The sequence below is a fragment of the Moschus berezovskii genome, chromosome 6 (genome assembly GCF_049115385.1).
Source record: "Moschus berezovskii isolate FMDL1 chromosome 6, NW_MosBer_1.0, whole genome shotgun sequence".
Lineage (NCBI taxonomy): Eukaryota > Metazoa > Chordata > Mammalia > Artiodactyla > Moschidae > Moschus > Moschus berezovskii.
This window is the reverse complement of record NC_142465.1, coordinates 62093461-62111239: the sequence shown is the minus strand read 5'-3', so window position 1 is coordinate 62111239 and position 17779 is coordinate 62093461. Positions and strand designations below refer to the sequence as shown.

The window sequence follows — 17779 nt, the reverse complement described above, 5'->3', positions numbered from 1 at the left end:
AGGTAATTCAGTCCCTGTCAACTGTTTCCAGTTAAATTTTATGCTCCTGACTTTGTTAGTGATTTTCTTTTCTGTCTCTCTAATATGGTTCACCCTCCTGAAGTAGAATGTAGAGACTTCTTTCTAGTAGAACACTTCTAATGTATCCCGGACAGTGATACGCCACCGTTCACAAGTTTGGGGAACTCCACAGGACCCCACATGGCTAAAGTATAATTTGAAAAGGTTGAAGAGCATAACTTTCCTACAAATATAGGTGAGCTTATGCCAAATATTTACTCATTAATGAGGGAACTAGCAGAATGGTAAAATGGGTTCAAAGAGCATTTGAGAGACTTGAGTATCGATAGGTACTGAATAAAGAAAGTTGGAATAAGATTACTAGGTTACAGAGAAAAGAGCTTTGTACCCTTTAGAATGGTAAAACAGTAACCTTTGGGATTATCTTTTCTAATGGACAAAGATTACTTGTATCTCTACTAGATAAAAATCTACAAGTTAATATGTATCTTCATAAAATCTGAGCCTCATCAGTAATAAATAGCAACCCAAAGAAACAGCCTTCTAGATAATAGAATATACCTTGAAGGGGCCTTGCAGACAATGTTCCAGAATAACATTGAAAGAAGATGAAATCTTCATTTTGCCTTATCATCAAGTTTTGTGTAATTTTCTTAACACAGCTATTGCATTTAGTCTAATGCCCAGTCCCCTCCCTAACACACTGAAATTTTAACAGATAGAAATCAGGGAATTCCTTGGCAGTCCAGTGACTAGGACTCAGCATTCTCACTGCCAGGGTTCTGGATTCAGTCCCTAGTTGGGGAACTAAAATTCCATAAGCCATATGGCACAGCTGAAAAGAGGGAGTGAGAAGTCTTAGACACTAAAGCCCAAAAGAGAGCCATTTGGTTAAATGTTGAGGTCCTTCGGATATAATATTATAGTCATAGCAATTAACAATGTTCAGGTGTTTTTTGGTAGACATTAGTGCTTTGTATTCATGATCTTATTTCATGTTCCCAACAATCTTCTCTCCATTTTACAGATGGTGAGACAGAGGCACAGAAAGATTAAATGACTTGTCCAAGATCACACATAGCTAAGTGGCAGAATCAGGATTTGAATAAATGCAGTTTGGCTTAAGTTGACCTTCAATCAGGGGGCCAGTAAAAGAGTGAGGAGTGGGACATTAGAGAAGAGAAATAGATTTTCATGGGAGAAATGGTGTTTCTGCAAAGGAAGATAAGTAATAGCAAGGATTACTTTTAGTCTTCAAGGAATTCTTGCCAGAGCTCTGCCCTTGCACACTGCTGAATGGACATCACCAAGCCTCTTTCCCCCCAAAAAGACAGTAGTCTCTTTCTAACTGGTATCTGAGTCTTATTTGGGGGAGAAGAGAGAAATGTGTTGACAGTGTAGGGACTACAGTTACCTTATTTCTTGTAGATGCCTTTGGGGAATAGGTTTATATGAGAACTGTGATATTTTAAATTCATTTGTTCTTATTGCTAAGGATTGAGCAAGGACAGTTTTTCCTAGTGGGAGTGAAGACAGGGCATGGATTCCTCTAGATGTCGCAGTCTCTGTCCTGGTCTAAACCCCTGCCCCCAGATTATCAGTTTGCGTTTTCTTCTCCCTTAGATACGGCAAGATTGTCTCCACTAAGGCCATCCTGGACAAGACCACAAACAAGTGCAAAGGTGAGATCACAGCGCTTCCTGCTGGTGGAGAGCAGCTGCAGGGGGGCCCTCGCTTGCCCCATCCCTCACTGCTTCAGGCCCCTGGTTTCCAGTGCCAGGGTGGCATCTCTCAGGGGTTCAGGCTTGAAAGTCAGGTAGGCATTTAGATTGTTTCATGGCCAGAGAGCTTGAGCTAAAAATGCAGTTTGGGGGACCCAAGGCTAGAAGCCTGCACAGAATGCCTTTGAGTCCTTTGAACATGCCTTTGTGTCATGTTCCCCCGGATTGGATGGTAGATATGGGTACGTGAGAATGTTTCTACTTAGCAAAGCACTGTAAATGTCTTTTATTGGTGTAGATGGGGTGACTTAATTTTGTTGGGGTTTTGAGCAATTCTAGGTGGAGAGGAAAAGAGGGAAGGGGCTGGATGCTGGGGTGAGGAGGAGCTTCTTCCAGCAGGTGACTGGCTATCTGCAGTGGCGAGGCTGTATTTCTTACATGCCTAGCATTTCTGGGATGTGGCTATAAAAGAGGAGGGAGTTCTTTTGGAAATAGAGGGGGGCCATGAGTTACTAGAGGAGCTTAGTTCTTGAAACCTTGGGTTTTTCTTAGGGGAGAGGGAGGAAGACAAGGATACCACAAAGACCTCATGGCCCTTGGCATTCTTAGTTATAAAGTAGACCAAATCTCACAGGGTTTGGAGAGCCCATGGAAAATCACCTGAAACCTCTTAATCTCTCTTCCTCCCTGCCACTTCTATTATGTGGGTCGTAACTCTTCCTCTGTTTCCTGAAAAGCTGAGGCCTCCTACCTCCCTTCCACCTCCTCCCTCCCAGTGACTCTGTTTCCCTCTCCCAGGGTATGGCTTTGTGGACTTTGACAGTCCTTCAGCAGCACAGAAAGCGGTAACAGCACTGAAGGCCAGTGGTGTACAAGCGCAGATGGCAAAGGTAAGGGTGCTACCCCACGTCTGTTCCTCTGAGAGGCGGTAGTTAGCCTCCAAGGTGTCCAGAGGATTTAAGAGCCACGTGGTTGAAGGGCAAGGGCTTTCTGCAGTGCGTTTTGACTATATCTAGTCTCAGCCTCTGCTGCTGGAGGAAGGTGGTATTCAGGTAGCTCTGTCACCTCTCTTCCTCTCATCAAGTATTAGAAGTGGGCAAGAGAGTCCAGAGGCTTCTTCCCTTCCTCCAGCTGTTTCCCTATCTCCACCCTGGTCCCACTTCCCTACCAAACAGCTTGTGGTATTTTTGCAACATTCTCTGAAGAAGGCAGTTGTGCAACTCCAAAGTTCAGAACAATGCTTTCCAGCTCCCAGCACTATTCCCTGTAGGAACAGGTGGGGGTGGGGCAGGTGGTATGTAGGGTGTCGGGGTTAGACACCACAGAGAGAAGGGAAACTATCCCTTCCTTTCTCCCATCTGTCTGTAAGTTTTATTTTCATTTAGGCTACTAGAAAGCTAGAGACTTTTCCTTCTTCTCTTAGGTGGAGTTACCCTCTTGCCTTTCTAAAGTCATTGTGAATACCTGAGAGGGGCTGATGCAGCAGGCCTGCCAGCCATCCTTGTCTGTAATGGTTGAAGAAAAAGGAAGCCCTGAAAGGAAAGGTAGAAGAAGGAGTAAGGTTGCAGGTGACCCACTGTCTAGGGCAGAGTGACTGCTTAAATTCTTAGCAGCACAGCACTGGGAAGTTGTTGCCATTTTACAGAGTCTGCTCCCTGGAGGTGCGAGACTCACCTCTTCTTTCTGGAGAAAACCCCTCTGACATTGGAGTGACTTCAGACTTCCTGTGAGACTGAAACTTCTGGGGCTCTGTGGTGACCCCGTGAGCTGTACATCTGTCTCCTGGTGTAGCCCGCAGCACTTCCCTTCTCTCTTCTCTCCTCTTCCAGCGTGCCCTCCATCAGGGAGTGTACAGACATTCCTACTACTAAGAGGAGTCTGCTGCGGCCGGAAGAGGGGGAGGGAGATTACTCAGAACAATCCAACCCTGGAAGCAAAGGCAGCCCAAGAGAATCCAGCCTCTGGGACAGGCTGCTGGATGGGAGACGAGTGCCGTTCTGCCTGGTTCTTAAAGCGACAGCCCAAAACTTCATCCATGACTTGTCTTATGGGCTCGTACAGTGCTAGAAATAGTAGATCTGTTTTCAGCCTAGACTCAATATATAACGCTTAACTGAAACTCCAATACTTTGGCCACCTCATGTGACGAGTTGACTCACTGGAAAAGAGTCTGATGCTGGGAGGGATTGGGGGAGGGAGGAGATGGGGACAACAGAGAATGAGATGGCTGGATGGCATCACCGACTCGATGGATATGAGTTTGAGTGAACTCCGGGAGTTGGTGATGGACAGGGAGGCCTGGCGTGCTGTGATTCATGGGGTCACGGAGAGTCGGACACGACTGAGCGACTGAACTGAACTGAACTGAACCCATGGTAGTGGGACTAGGTGTTACAAATAGTTGCTAAGATTCTCTTTGTTCAGTCATCCCTTCCTCCTCTCTCTTTTCTGAAATGTCATTTTGTGAATAACGGCTGAGGGTCGGAGAGGGTTAAGAGATATGAAATTCATTTTTTCACTTTTATTTCCATAGCAACAGGAGCAGGACCCCACGAATTTATACATCTCAAACCTCCCACTGTCAATGGATGAGCAAGAACTGGAGGGAATGCTGAAGCCCTTTGGCCAGGTTATCTCCACTAGAATCCTTCGAGACACCAGTGGGACCAGCAGAGGGGTCGGCTTTGCCAGGTGAGGGATGCCAAGAATGGCAAATGATGACGTTAGTAAAGAATGTCACATAGAAGGTCATCAGAAAGTCTGTGTCCTGTTGCCCCCAGGACCAAAGTTCTGGCCGGAAGTTCTTGACGGTAAATCAAAAGTTCATTTAATTATAGGTCATAATACTCAAAAAAACTATTTGCTATCAAATCTTTATGCTTTCGCCACTATTTCCTGTTACTCTAGGCTTTGTTCCTTTGATCTAGAACTAAGCAGAATAAAAGATTGTAATTCTGTATCCTGTTTTAGTTTCGTGAGTATTTCTCATCCTGTTATCTCATTTGGGCTTCCCTGGTGACTCAGATGGTAAAGAATCTACCTGCAGTGCAGGAGACCCAGGTTCAGTCCCTGGGTTGAGAAGATCCCCTGGAAAAGGGAATGGCATCCCATTGCAGTATTCTTGCTTGGAGAATTCCATGGACAGAAGATCCTGTCAGGCTACAGTCTATGAAGTTACAAAGAGTCAGATAAAACTGAACGAACCTTTATCTGTCTTATTTCATTTACTCTATGAAATAAATATTTTTTTATTTAAAAAAATAAATGTTATTGATAGTAAATGCAATGAAATTCAATTTTAAATATATAGTTTGAGTTTTTACTTATGTATATAGTTTTTTTAATTTTTAAAAAATTGGAGTATAGTTCCTTATAATGTTGTTGAAATAAATATTCTCTATTTTATGGAAAAGAAAACCAAAGTTCTCAATATGAAGTGATTTGCCCAAGGTCTCAGGAGTGGGTGGTAGAGTGGAGCCCTTACCCTTGTGACTTCAAGATAGGTAGGATTAAATGGAAGATCTGGTCTGCCTTTTCAGATCTATTGAGAGCCTTAAATTCTCCATCCAGCTCTGCCACTAACTGCCCGTGTGATATCAGACCTTTATGAGCCTTGGTTACCCTGTGAAGTAGAGGTTTAGATGAGTGATTTTCTTTTTTAAAAAAAATTAATTTATTGTAATTGGAGGATAGACAGTATTGTGATGGTTTTTGCCATACATCAGTATGAATCAGCCATAGGTATACATGTGTCCCCCCCATCCTGAACCCCCCTCCCACCTCCGTCTCCACCCTACCCCTCCAGGTTGTCCCAGAGCACCGGCTTTGGGTGCCCTGCTTCATGCGTCTAACCAGCACTGGTCACCTAGTTTTCATATGGTGATGTGTATGTTTCAGTGCTATTCTCTGAAATCATCCCACCCTCCCACTGAGTCCAAAAGGCTTATTTACGGCTGTGTCTTCTCTGCTGCCCTGCAGGTAGGGTCATCGGTACCATCTTTCTAAGGTGTTTCCTAGAGCTGTTGAGTTTTCCAGGGCACCTTCTTTGGAGGTTAGTGTCACTGTTGTAGGGCTTCAGCTTTCTCTAGCCCACTTAGGAAATGGTTTTTATTTATTTTAAGAGTTTGTTTGAAATGAGATTCTGATGCCTCTCTAAAAAGTTTGAAACCTCATGCGACGAGTTGACTCACTGGAAAAGAGTCTGATGCTAGGAAGGATTGGGGGTGGGAGGAGACGGGGATGACAGAGAGTGAGATGGCTGGATGGCATCCCCGACTCTATGGACATGAGTTTGAGTGAACTCCGGGAGTTGGTGATGGACAGGGAGGCCTGGCATGCTGTGATTCATGGGGTCGTGGAGAGTCGGACACAACTGAGCGACTGAACTAAACTGAAGTGATCTGAAAGTTCTTTTTTCTTTTTTAATATCTTGTCTGGTCCAAGAACACTGCTTTACTCTGCAGTGTTCAGACCTTGGGAACGTGGAATAAATAAGACCTCTTCCCTAGCCTATTCAGTCTCGATGGCGCCGCCTTCTGGTGACCCCGTGTATAACTAAAGGGAAATTTCTAAGGCTTGTAATCAACCTTTTTTGCTCCTGTACTCTCTTAAAGCAGAAGCTCCGTTTTGTCGCGATGATATTTTTTGCCCTGATGATATTTTTTGCCCTAGGCCAAAAGAAATATTTAACAGTTTAATTTATCAAGTAACTAAGTGGTCTAAACATTCAAAAAATGTTTAATATTTTAACAACTTTGTAGTTATTTGAAAAATACATTGAAAGAGAAAATATTTTTATCTCGTTCTTAAATAACTATACTTTCAGTGGATGTGGTCCTGTTGGACACTGCAGTTTCCAAACCTTGGAATCATACTGAACAAGGACACCCTCATTTCCTGTTACACATTGGTTTTCTTATGGTACTTGCTTTTGTCACAGCAACTACTGAAAAACCAGATTGTAGAAATATTGAACTGTTTAGAGTTAGTAGTCTTTATGATAAATAGCCAATAAATGTTGCTATATTTTCTTCGGAAAGTTCAAGTATCCCTTGCTATGCCTCTGTGAGCTCATCACAATGACCCAGGGTGCCTCAAAGCCCAGTTTAGGAACTATGGCTTTGAAGTCTTGAAAAGCCATGAAATCTCTTGTATGTTTCTACATTAATAACTTCAGATATTCTTCATACATTAAGATTCTTGCAGACTGTAATTTTTAGCAAATTATAAGTATTATGTTAATAATATTTACATAATGTTAATAATAATAATTTAGACTATGTTAGTCTAAATAAAACTGTCATACTATTTTAAAATATATCCAAATGAAATCTTAATGTAGCAATTTAATACACAAAATCATTTCAGAAATGTGGGGCATTTCTTTGTTTTGAGTCACAACTCTTAAATAATTCTTATAGTATTCCTTTTTCTCTTCTTGATCTTGTATTGCCATCTTATTTCCCTACAGAATTGTATTTTAGTTTAAAATATTTTTATAGTTGTAAGTCTTTGTATGGATCATTCTGCTATACTTCTCTGCAACAAAAATATAAATTAATTTTTTTATTGTGGCTCTGAATCATTATGCATTAATCCATAAGGAATTTATAAATAGTTCACAGTTGCCCCAAACAACATAAATATATTAAAATGTTGATACAGAATTGTTTTATATGAAATAAATTTTATTGGAAATGCTTCTTTTAGATTTTTATAATTAAATCATGTAGCCCAGGGATGGGGGAGCCTGGTGGGCTTCTGTCTGTGGGGTCACACAGAGTCGGACACGACTGAAGTGACTTAGCAGCAGCAGCAGCCATCAGTGAATATTATTTATTGCTGTAACAAGACAAAATTTAATGTCAGTTTTGTGTTTTGTTTTCATGGTAAGGAACCTTGTTCACATAAATAAAATGGGAATGGAAAGAGTTTTCCTAAAATAGGAATTCTCTGAATTCCGTCTGAATTATAGGCCAAGAACCAGGGTGATCTGTCATCAAAATTGACTTTTTTTAATGTGTCAATTGACAACTTGTTGAGTCCTTCAGCTTTGTGGGAAGGAAGAATTGGAAACATGTAACTTAAAAAAAAATTTGTAACTCAGTCCTCTGTGCTTCCTGTTGAGTTTTGGGATGAGTTTGAAGTAAACTGAGCAGAGTAGTTGTGAAAGGCGACCTCAGCCTTGATCATTAGTGACGATGAACTCCCTCAGACACATCGGTTTTAGGAAAGAGTTTATGAGGAAGTTGAATTCCTGAAAATGATTCTTTTAAAACCCTACATGCCTGTCACCCTTTTGAAAGACTCAAGAGTAGGAGTAACCCAACTAAACACTGTTTGCTCTAGAATGCTCATCATGCTTTTCTCTAGAAGGTTCCATTTAAGGTCTTTTTCTAGTAACTGCCAACATGGAGATCATTCAGATCTTTAGTGGTTATTGGCATAGAAAATATACTGACTTACTTTAAATGTGGAAAAGGGGGAAAATACTGTACCCAGTTTTATGTAGATCTTCATATAATTTATAGAACATATTTATACACATTATCTCATTTGAGCGCTGTATAGTAAGGTAGATGGAGATTTGAAGCAGAAATGAGGAATGAGTCCGGAGGACTTTGGTGCATGTTCTAACTCACAGAGCCTGTGAGTGGTGAGCAGGCACCACTAATTCCTTACTCATTTTCTCTTTCCCCAACAAGACACTTTAGCTGCGTAGCTTCTAACATTGTTCTATCACCATAAACCCTGTCTTAATACTCTTTCTTCCTACAGACTCATGAAATCTTTTTTCCCCATTTAAAAAATAATTGAAGTATAGTTGACGTACAGCAAAGGGGTTTATATATTTTTCATATGTATGTATGCATATACACATGTGTATCTTTTTCATATTCCTTTCCATTATGCTTTATTACAGGATACTGAACATAGTTTCCTGTGTTCTACAGTAGGACACTGTTTATCTATTTTACATATAGTAATTTGTATCTGCTTACCTCACACTCCTGATATACCTCCCTCCCCCGACTCATGAAATCTTAAGGAAGTTATTGGTAGCTAATTAGACTTTTATAATTATATCCAGAGCAAAAAAATAAATATTGGCAAATTCTTAGCTTGTACAGTTTCATCAGAGTGAAGGAACAGGGAAATTCCTTGGTGGTGCAGTGGTTAGGACTCAGCCCTTTCATTGTTGTGACTTGGGTTTGATCCCTGGTCAGGAAAGTAAGTGGAGAAGGCAATGGCAAGCCACTCCAGTACTCTTGCCTAGAAAATCACATGGATAGAGGAGCCTGGTAGGCTGCAGTCCATGGGGTCGCTACTAGTCAGACACAACTGAGCAACTTCACTTTCACTTTTCACACATTGGAGAAGGAAATGGCAACCCACTCCAGTGTTCTTGCCTGAGCCTGGTCTACTGCCATCTATGGGGTCGCACAGAGTCAGACACGACTGAAGCGACTTAGCAGCAGCAGCAGCAGCAGGAAAGTAAGATTACACAAACAGAGCCAAAAAAACCTAGGAAAGTTTTCATTAGGAATTTTGTAATAAAAAATAATGGTAACAGCCACTGTTTATTGTATTCGTATTTAGGAACCCAGACACAATACTGAATACTAGACCCATCCATCAGTATCTTTGGAATATTCATGGCTTGCAGACCCCCATTATCCCTTTCAGGATCCCTAGAGGAACCCCTTGAGAACACCTTCATCAGAAGCTGGGGTTTCTTCTCCAAGATGCCTCTAATTTGTGTGGAGGAAGCTCTGTTTCTGTAGTGACAATTTTTGGAGCATTTGTGGGGCTGGGAACTTAAGAGCTTTCTCTTTAAATGTAGGGAGGGTGTAGATCCTGGAGAAGCTAGACCCTAACTCCTCTTGTGCTCCTTAGGATGGAGTCCACAGAGAAGTGTGAAGCCATCATCACCCACTTTAATGGAAAATATATTAAGACACCCCCTGGAGTACCAGGTGAGGCATCTGGGAATCAGGCTGAGAGGCCACAGGTTATGACTTCTGTGAAGATTCTGGAGGCTTTTTGCATGAGTGAATGGGCTAAGTGAGGTGGGACTCAGCTGCCTGTCTGCTTTCTCTCTCGGCAGCCCCATCTGATCCCTTGCTTTGCAAATTTGCTGATGGGGGTCCAAAGAAACGACAGAACCAAGGAAAATTTGTGCAGAACGGACGGGCCTGGCCAAGAAATGGAGACATGGTAAGAGGCCCTCTCGGAGACAAGAATACTAATGACATTAAAATGGAATGGATGGGACATCCATGGCAGTTCAGTGGTTGGGACTCTGTTTCCACTTCAGGGAAGGCGGGTTCAATCCCTGGCCAGGGAACTAAGATCCTGCATGCCGAATGGGGACCCAAGGGGAATAAAAGAAGGAATGGAAATTTCCATGGCTTGATTCCTGGGGTAGGCTTGAGAGCTCCAGTATGTAAATGAGCAATGCTGGCTGCTTCACACTCTCTTCAGTGTGAATGGGATTGTGCACCCTGCACAAGCAGGAAAACCCTGAAACAGTTACTGTGGGGACTAGTCCAGACTTGGCTTTTAATCAGTTGAACCAAACGCTTCCCCAGCCTTGAAATTCTGGGCCTGCTTCTGTTCTCACCTAAGAGCTCACAGTGTGCGTGCTGTTTTCTTTCTTTCTAGGGTGGCATGGCTTTGACCTATGACCCCACCACGGCTCTTCAGAATGGGTAAGGGTGTCGTGTGTAAACAGCCCGCCTGAAAATGACACAGCCGTGTGTCCAGGCCCTCGCATGGTTTACCTTGATGTTCATGGCTGTATCTGTCAGTGAGGGCCCTTGCCTTGTAGTTTCCTGTGACTCCTTACTGATGTGGTCCCTTCCTACAGGTTTTACCCAGCTCCTTACAACATTACCCCCAACAGGATGCTCGCTCAGTCTGCACTGTCCCCGTATCTTCCATCTCCTGTGACGTCATATCAGGTACGTTCATGCCCAGAAAAGGGCTTAGGGTTTGCCCTTCCATTGTGTTTTAGGCTGGAAACTACTTGCTGTTTTTTCCGTTGTTTCCTTTACACAGATTATATGCAAAGAGTTTTACATAAAAGTGTAACACACCTTACACGCATACAGGCAGTTGTGGAAGCACCCTTTGTACTCTCCGTCCACCATTCCCACAAGCAAACCCATGTTAGTTTCCTGCTAGTTTCCACCTTTGTCATTTTCATACACGTATAAATATATATGGTTTTGGAAGTCATTGTTTATGTTATAAAAATTTGCCATGTTAAGTGTCTTTTTTACACTTTTCCCACATAAACCAGTGATTCTCCAAGCGTGGTCCCTGTACCTGCAGTATCAGCCCTACCTGGGGATTTTTAGAAACAAATTCTTGGACTTCACCCTAGATCCAAAGGAACTCTGGGGGATGAGTCCTACCAACCTGAGATTTAACAAGCCCTCCAGGTGGTTCTGTGCAGCTCTGTTCTAATTATTTCTTTTTTAATAGTCACATTATAGCTCATGCTGCATAAATACTAGAATTCTTTCACTGGACCCCCATGAAGGGCATTCTTTGGATTTCAGTTTTTCTGGTACAAATGATGCTCTGGTAAATATGCTCTTGCCTGTGTCCTCACAGATGAGTGCTTTTGTTCCTGGGGGCTAGAGTCCAAGGGGTGAGGTTGTAAGGTTGAATGATGCACAGACTTTTGGTTTTACAGATGTTACAGATTTCTTTCCACAAAGGCTGCCAATTCATATTTCCACTGGCAACATATGAGAGTACCCATTTCCCTCCAGCCAGAGGTGGCATTGCTCTTGTAAAGCTTTTCCTATCTTGGTAGGTGTAAAGTACAATGTTGCTTTAATTTGCACTTCCTGACTGAAGCCGAGTTTAAGCATTTTTTGGTCATATTTTGATTTGTTCTTTCCTGATTACTCTTCATATACTTGGCCCATTTTCCTATTTATTTGTTCTTTTCCCATCAGCTTATAAATACCATCAATATTATTGGGACGTCTCTATTGGTCCAGTGGCTAAGACTTTGTGCTTCCTGTGCAGGGGGCCAAGGTTCTATCCCTGAGTAGGGAACGCGATCCCACTTGCCACAAGTAAAGTTCCTGCATGCTGCAGCATACCACAAATAAGATCTGGCACAGCCAAGTTAAAAAAAACAAAACAAAACACCTCAACAGTGCATGCTCATCCTGTGGGACATTCTGAAGGCTGGAGGGATTTATTTCTAAGTTACCCACATACGCTTGTCAGACTCTCTTCTGGCTTGCTTCTGAGCAAGGAAGCAGGCTCAGCTATGGTTGTTAATCACATGCTTTAAAAAAAAAAACAAACTATCAATATTATTGGAATTTCCCTGGTGTTCCTGTGGTTATGACTCTGAGTTCCCAATGCAGGGGGCACAGTTTCAGTCCCTGGTCAGGGAACTAAGATCCTGTTCAGTTCAGTTCAGTTCAGTTGCTCAGTCATGTCCGACTCTGCGCGACCCCATGAATCACAGCACGCCAGGCCTCCCTGTCCATCACCAACTCCCGGAGTTCACTCAAACTCATGTCCACAGAGTCGGTGATGCCATCCAGCTATCTCAATCTCTGTCGTCCCCTTCTCCTCCCGCCCCCAACCTTTCCCAGCATCAGAGTCTTTTCCAGTGAGTCAACTCGTCGCATGAGGTGGCCAAAGTATTGCAGTTAGCTCAGTTGGTAAAGATCCTGTATGCCTGGCCAAAAAAAAAAACCCAAAAAAACAGCTATCATAAGTGCTAATCTTCTGAATGTTATCTTTGTTACAAGTTTTTTTCCAAAATTTTTTTCCCACTGACTTTGTGGTCCTGAAACTTCAGCTGTGCATCAGAATTAGTTGGAGAACTTATTCAGTTCAGTTCAGTCGCTCAGTCATGTCCGACTCTTTGCGACCCCATGGACTACAGCACTCCAGGCTTCCCTGTCCATCACCAACTCCTGGAGCTTGCTCAAACTCATGTCCATCGAGTTGTTGATGTCATTAAACCTAGGTCAGAGAGCTTATTAAACGTCCTGGGCACCACACTAAGAATTTCTGATTCAGCAAGTCTAGGGTAAGAGGCAAGAATTTGTATTTCTAGCAAGTTCCCAGATGTTGCTCCTGCTGCTGGTCCAGAGATCATACTTTGGGAATTACTAGTTTTTGCTATATACAAAAGTTTAACATTTGTATATAGTTAAATATGTCTGCTTTTTTTTTTTTTTTTTACTTATAGCTTTCGAATTTCTTGTCTTAATTCAAAAGGTCTTCCCAGTCTGTATATTGTTCATGTGGTCCCCAAGATTTATTTCATTGTTTTACATTTAAATGTATAGTTACCAGGAATTTATGTTTGTATATGACATAAGATAGGGGTCCTATTGTACTCCCTTCAAAGTATTCACCAGTTGTCCTAGCACCGAATTATTAAATAATCCGTCCTTTTCCCGGGCTTCCCTGGTGGCTCGGCTGGTAAAAAATCTGCCTGGAATGCCAGAGACCTGGGTTTGATCCCTGGGTTGGGAAGATCCCCTGGAGGAGGGCATAGCAACCCACTCCAGTATTCTTGCCTGGAGAATCCCCATGGACAGAGGAGCCTGGCAGGCTACAGTCCATGGGGTCACAAAGAGTCAGATATGACTGAGCGACTAAGCACATCCTTTTCCCACTGAATTGAGATGCCACCTTTGTCATATAATAAACACTGGAGTTTTTTTCTGTATCCTTTATACTCTTCCAGTGACCATTGTATCTGTTCCTATTTCAGTAATATGTTAATTTGATTACAGTGGCTTTCATAGTATGTTCTAATATTTAATAAGATAAAACTTTCTCCACTGTCTTATTTCATACTTTTCTTTGCTTTTTTTTTGCATCTGTTATTCTGTATAAGTTTATGATCATTTTGTCTAATTTTTAAAAATCTGTGAGGGAGGGCTTTAACTGAAATTGTTATACCTATATATTTGTTTAAGAGAACTGATTACTTAAAAGGTACAGTCTTTTCCCCTAAGATGTATTTCTTTTCATGTTCTCAAATCTTTGTTACGTCCTTCAGTAGGATTTTAATTTTGTTTATGTAGGTCTATACTTTTTATCATCATCTTTAGGTGCTTATTGATTCACCAAAAAGAGGTTATTGATTTATGTTCATCTATTTTGTATACGGGCTTCCCTGGTGGCTCAGAGGTTAAAGCGTCTGCTAATCCTATTACTATTAGTAATTTTTTAACTTAAATCTCTTAGGTTTTCTAGGTATACAGTTGTATCACTGATGCAAAATAATAGTTCTCTTCTCCATTTCAATTTTATGCCAGTTGCATCCCAGTTGAATTTCTTTGACTTCACTACCTAATAGGTTACCATAGTTGCAGTGTTTTTAATGTGGGTTAATGCTTGCTTGCAGCTAAGTTTTTGGTAATAGCCTTTAATATATGTAAGTAGTTTCTTTTTAGTCTCTGTTTTACTTTGTGATATTTTTTAAAATTTATTTTTTGGTTGTAACTCTCGGCTCTCAGAATCTTAGTTCCCCAACCAGGGATTGAACCCAGGCCATGGCCATGAAAGCGCTGAGTCATAGCCACTGGACCTCCAGGGAATTCCCTACTTCATGATTTTTTTTTTTAAGTAAATGGCTGTTGGAGTTTGTAAAATGTCTTTTCAGCATCTAATATTACACTGACTTTTTCCTTCAATTTTGACTTATGTTTGTAGAGTTTCTGATTTTGAACAATCCCTACATTTGTGGAATAGACCTACTTGTTTATCAAGATGCATTTCTAGCTTCTCATTGCTTTTTTTCTTTTAAAGTTGAGATATAAATTACAGACTATAAAAGTTTGCTTTCTTAGAGTATGCTAGTCAGTAGTGTATATTTATAGAATTATGCAACTATCACTGTTATCTAATTCCAGAATGTTTTCATTACCTCAGAAAGAAACTCTGTACCCATTAGCAGTCATTCCCCATTCTTCCTTCGCCCTAGCCCCTGGCAGCCACTGATAGGCTTTCTGTATCTATAGATTTGCCTCTTCTGGATGTACTGTAAAAGTGGAAGCATATAGTAAATGTCTTTTGTGTCTGGGCTTCTTTCACTTAGCATATTTTCAGTTTATTCATGGGTAGCACGTGTCAGTACTTAATTGTTTTTTGTGACTGAATCATATTCCATTGTATGGGCATGCCCCATTTTGTTATCCGTTTATCAGCTGATAGTCGTGCAAGTTGTTTCTACCTTTTGGCCATTATGAATAATAATATTCATAGTATTATTGGGTAATACTGCTATGAACTTCCGTGCACAATTTTTGTGTGGAGACATGTTTTCATTTCTCTAGGGTATATACAATTGCTCACTACCTATTAACTCTACGTTTAACTTTTTGAGGAACTGCCAAACTGTTTTCCAAGGTCACTGTACCATTTTACATCCCCACCTGCAGTGTATAACATTTGTTATTCGGTCCTTTTAAAATTGTAGCCATCTATGTGGGTGTGAAGTGGTTTCTCATTGTGACTTTGATTTATATCTCCCTGGTGACTAGGGGGTTCCCTGGTGGATCAGCGGTAAAGAATCTGCCTACAATGCAAGAGATGCGGGTTCGATTCCTGAGTCAGGAAGATCCCTTGGAGGAGGTAATGGCAACCCACTCTGGTATTCTTGCCTGGAGAATCCTGGGGACAGAAGAGCATGGTGGGCTACAGTCCATGGGGTCGCAAAGAGTCAGACACAGCTGAGTGACTGAGCACAGCGCGGCAGTGACTAACGATGTTGAGCCTGTTGAATGTGCTTGTTGGCCATTTGTGTATCTTCTTAGAGAAATATCTACTCAGACTCTTAGCCCATTTTAAAATTGGGTTACTTGAAGTGTAAGAGTTGTTAATATTTTTAAAATATTTTTAAAATATTCTTAAATATTTCTATTTTCTAAGGGGGCACTGAAATTGAAATTGTTAGTCGCTCAGTCATGTATGACTTTGCAGCCCCATGGACTGTAGCCTGCCAGGCTCCTCTGTCCATAGAATTCTCTTGGCAAGAACCCTGGAGTAGGTTGCCATTCCTTTCTCCAGGGGATTTTTCCCACCCAGGTATCGAACCCGGGTCTCCTGCATTGCGGGCAGATTCTTTACCATCTGAGCCACCAGGGAAGTCCCACACTCCAAACTTACTTGTGTTTTGCGGAAAATTATCAGATCATTGGGTGAAATAATAGTCTCCAGGAAGTTAACATTTTTGTTTATTTTTGCTTGCATTAGAGAGTAACTCAGACATCTCCTCTACAAGTACCTAACGCGTCTTGGATGCACCACCAGTCATACCTCATGCAGCCTTCAGTGAGTGTTAAGAAGTGGGCAAAAGCCAAAGCGGCAGTTTGAAGTAAAACAGTGGGATTTGATGGAAGGAGGTGTGGGTGTGAGTCCTGGCTCAGTCTCTTGTGTAACCAGGTGTCTGACCTTAAATTCTGTGCGTTTACTATTCTTAGACAAGGATGCCTCCAGACTGGTAGTCAGAGTGCATGTTCCTGCTGCAGAGCCAGGTGGTTGCTTGCCTGTCATTTTCCAGGATTGTTAAATGTCTGTCATCAGTGGTTCTGGTAGCCATGAACCACTGCTTCCTGCAGCCTCACAGGACGCTGCCAACTAACTTTGCCCTTTGTTGCTGCTTCTAGGGTTCAGTTCTGACACCAGGCATGGACCATCCCATTTCTCTCCAGCCTGCCTCCATGGTGGGGCCTCTTACCCAGCAGTTGGGCCACCTCTCTCTCAGCAGCACGGGCACGGTAAAGCAGGATATTCCTCTTATAAACTCCTGCCACGCAAGGAGCACCTGTGTAAGACTCTTAGGTTTAAACTCTTGGATAAGGATGGGAATGACTCCACTGTCACTGAGGACACACTCAGAAAAGGAGATGAACTGAAAACTTGTCAGTCTGTGAGCGAGGAATACAGCCTTCTCCTCTGAAACTCACTTGTTTTAACTGATTCCTGTTCATGTAACTAAAGGATCAGTGCTTCTGTCTACGTATTATCCAGCAGGGGTTCACACACGTTTCGTGAAAGCCTTATCAGAATAGAAATAGGAAGAATGGGTGAAGCCTGTTAGGTTTTTCGAAGCTCAGGTGCATTCTGGTTTGTGGAGGAGTGCTTAAAGCAGAGAGGGCAGTGCGTTGAGAAAAAGCAGAAGACGGGAAAGAGGAGGAAAAGTAGTCCTGTAGGTGAAGTCTCTGAGCCAGTGCACTTCAGAGTCATCAGAAGTGCTTTTAAAAAGCACAGTTAAATTAGAATCTCTGGAGAGGGAACACAGGCACTTATAGTTTTTAAAGCTCCCCAGGTGTTTTAATTGTAGCCGAGAATCACTGCTCTGAGCCTGTCAACGCATCTCATTCCAGTATGTGCCAACAGCTGCAGCTCTGCAAGGAGCTTACATCTCCCAGTACACCCCAGTGCCTTCTTCCAGTGTTTCAGCTGAGGTAAGAACTTCATAGTCTCTTGGGGTTGAAGACTGGAAAATGAACAGAGGCAGGTTTTCCACTGATCAAAATCTTCCTCTCGCAGTGATGCTGATTCTGTGTTCATACATAGCTGGTGGGTGTGTGAAGAATGCAGGGAGGAGAGACTTAGTGCCTTTGACTGAGGCCCTTCCTCTTGTTTAGCCGGACAGCAGTTAATCCCAGGGTGCTGGCTTGCACTGACCTGTGTGCCCTGGGATGAGGATAGGTTGCTCTAAAATTGGGGAAGTGATGCTATGAGTGTGCATGTGTATGCGTGCACTCGCACAGGTGTGTGGCAGTGGGTAGGTCGGGGAGGGCACTCAGCTTAGTGAGGCTGCTTCAGTGGGAGGTGAGGGAAGGATGCGCATGGTGACTCGCCTGCCTTGCCTGTGGTACAGGAGAGTGGCAGCCAGCAAAATCAAGTGCCGGTGGATGCACCCTCAGACCATGGCGTCTACTCTTTCCAATTCAACAAGTAACAGTGGTAAGAAGCACACGCCGAGGGTGGGGTGGGCTGAACAGCCTGAAATCAGACTGGTTTCTCATGCT

At 42.4% G+C, this 17779-nt stretch overlaps 1 protein-coding gene across 8 annotated transcripts in view; it reads left to right on the top strand.

The window, feature by feature from the left end:
- RBMS2 (RNA binding motif single stranded interacting protein 2) overlaps positions 1 to 17779 on the top strand; it is an 83414-nt gene that overhangs the window by 41465 nt on the left and 24170 nt on the right. For 5 of the 8 annotated variants that reach the window (XR_008681901.2, XM_055396220.2, XM_088837090.1 and 2 more), the window contains 11 exons: positions 1645 to 1703; positions 2541 to 2632; positions 4276 to 4433; positions 9639 to 9718; positions 9850 to 9959; positions 10407 to 10453; positions 10612 to 10705; positions 15996 to 16073; positions 16409 to 16570; positions 17129 to 17209; positions 17629 to 17714. Coding sequence is in view for 7 of the 8 variants with exons in the window: in XM_055396220.2 (XP_055252195.1) it covers positions 1645 to 1703; positions 2541 to 2632; positions 4276 to 4433; positions 9639 to 9718; positions 9850 to 9959; positions 10407 to 10453; positions 10612 to 10705; positions 15996 to 16073; positions 16409 to 16570; positions 17129 to 17209; positions 17629 to 17709 (1042 nt within the window). In the remaining variant the exon portion in view is untranslated. Of the gene's footprint in view, positions 1 to 1644; positions 1704 to 2540; positions 2633 to 4275; positions 4434 to 9638; positions 9719 to 9849; positions 9960 to 10406; positions 10454 to 10611; positions 10706 to 15283; positions 15375 to 15995; positions 16074 to 16408; positions 16571 to 17128; positions 17210 to 17628; positions 17715 to 17779 lie in introns of those variants that run through there. The other 3 variants (XM_055396216.2, XM_055396223.2, XM_055396224.2) reach the window with 3 other exon arrangements.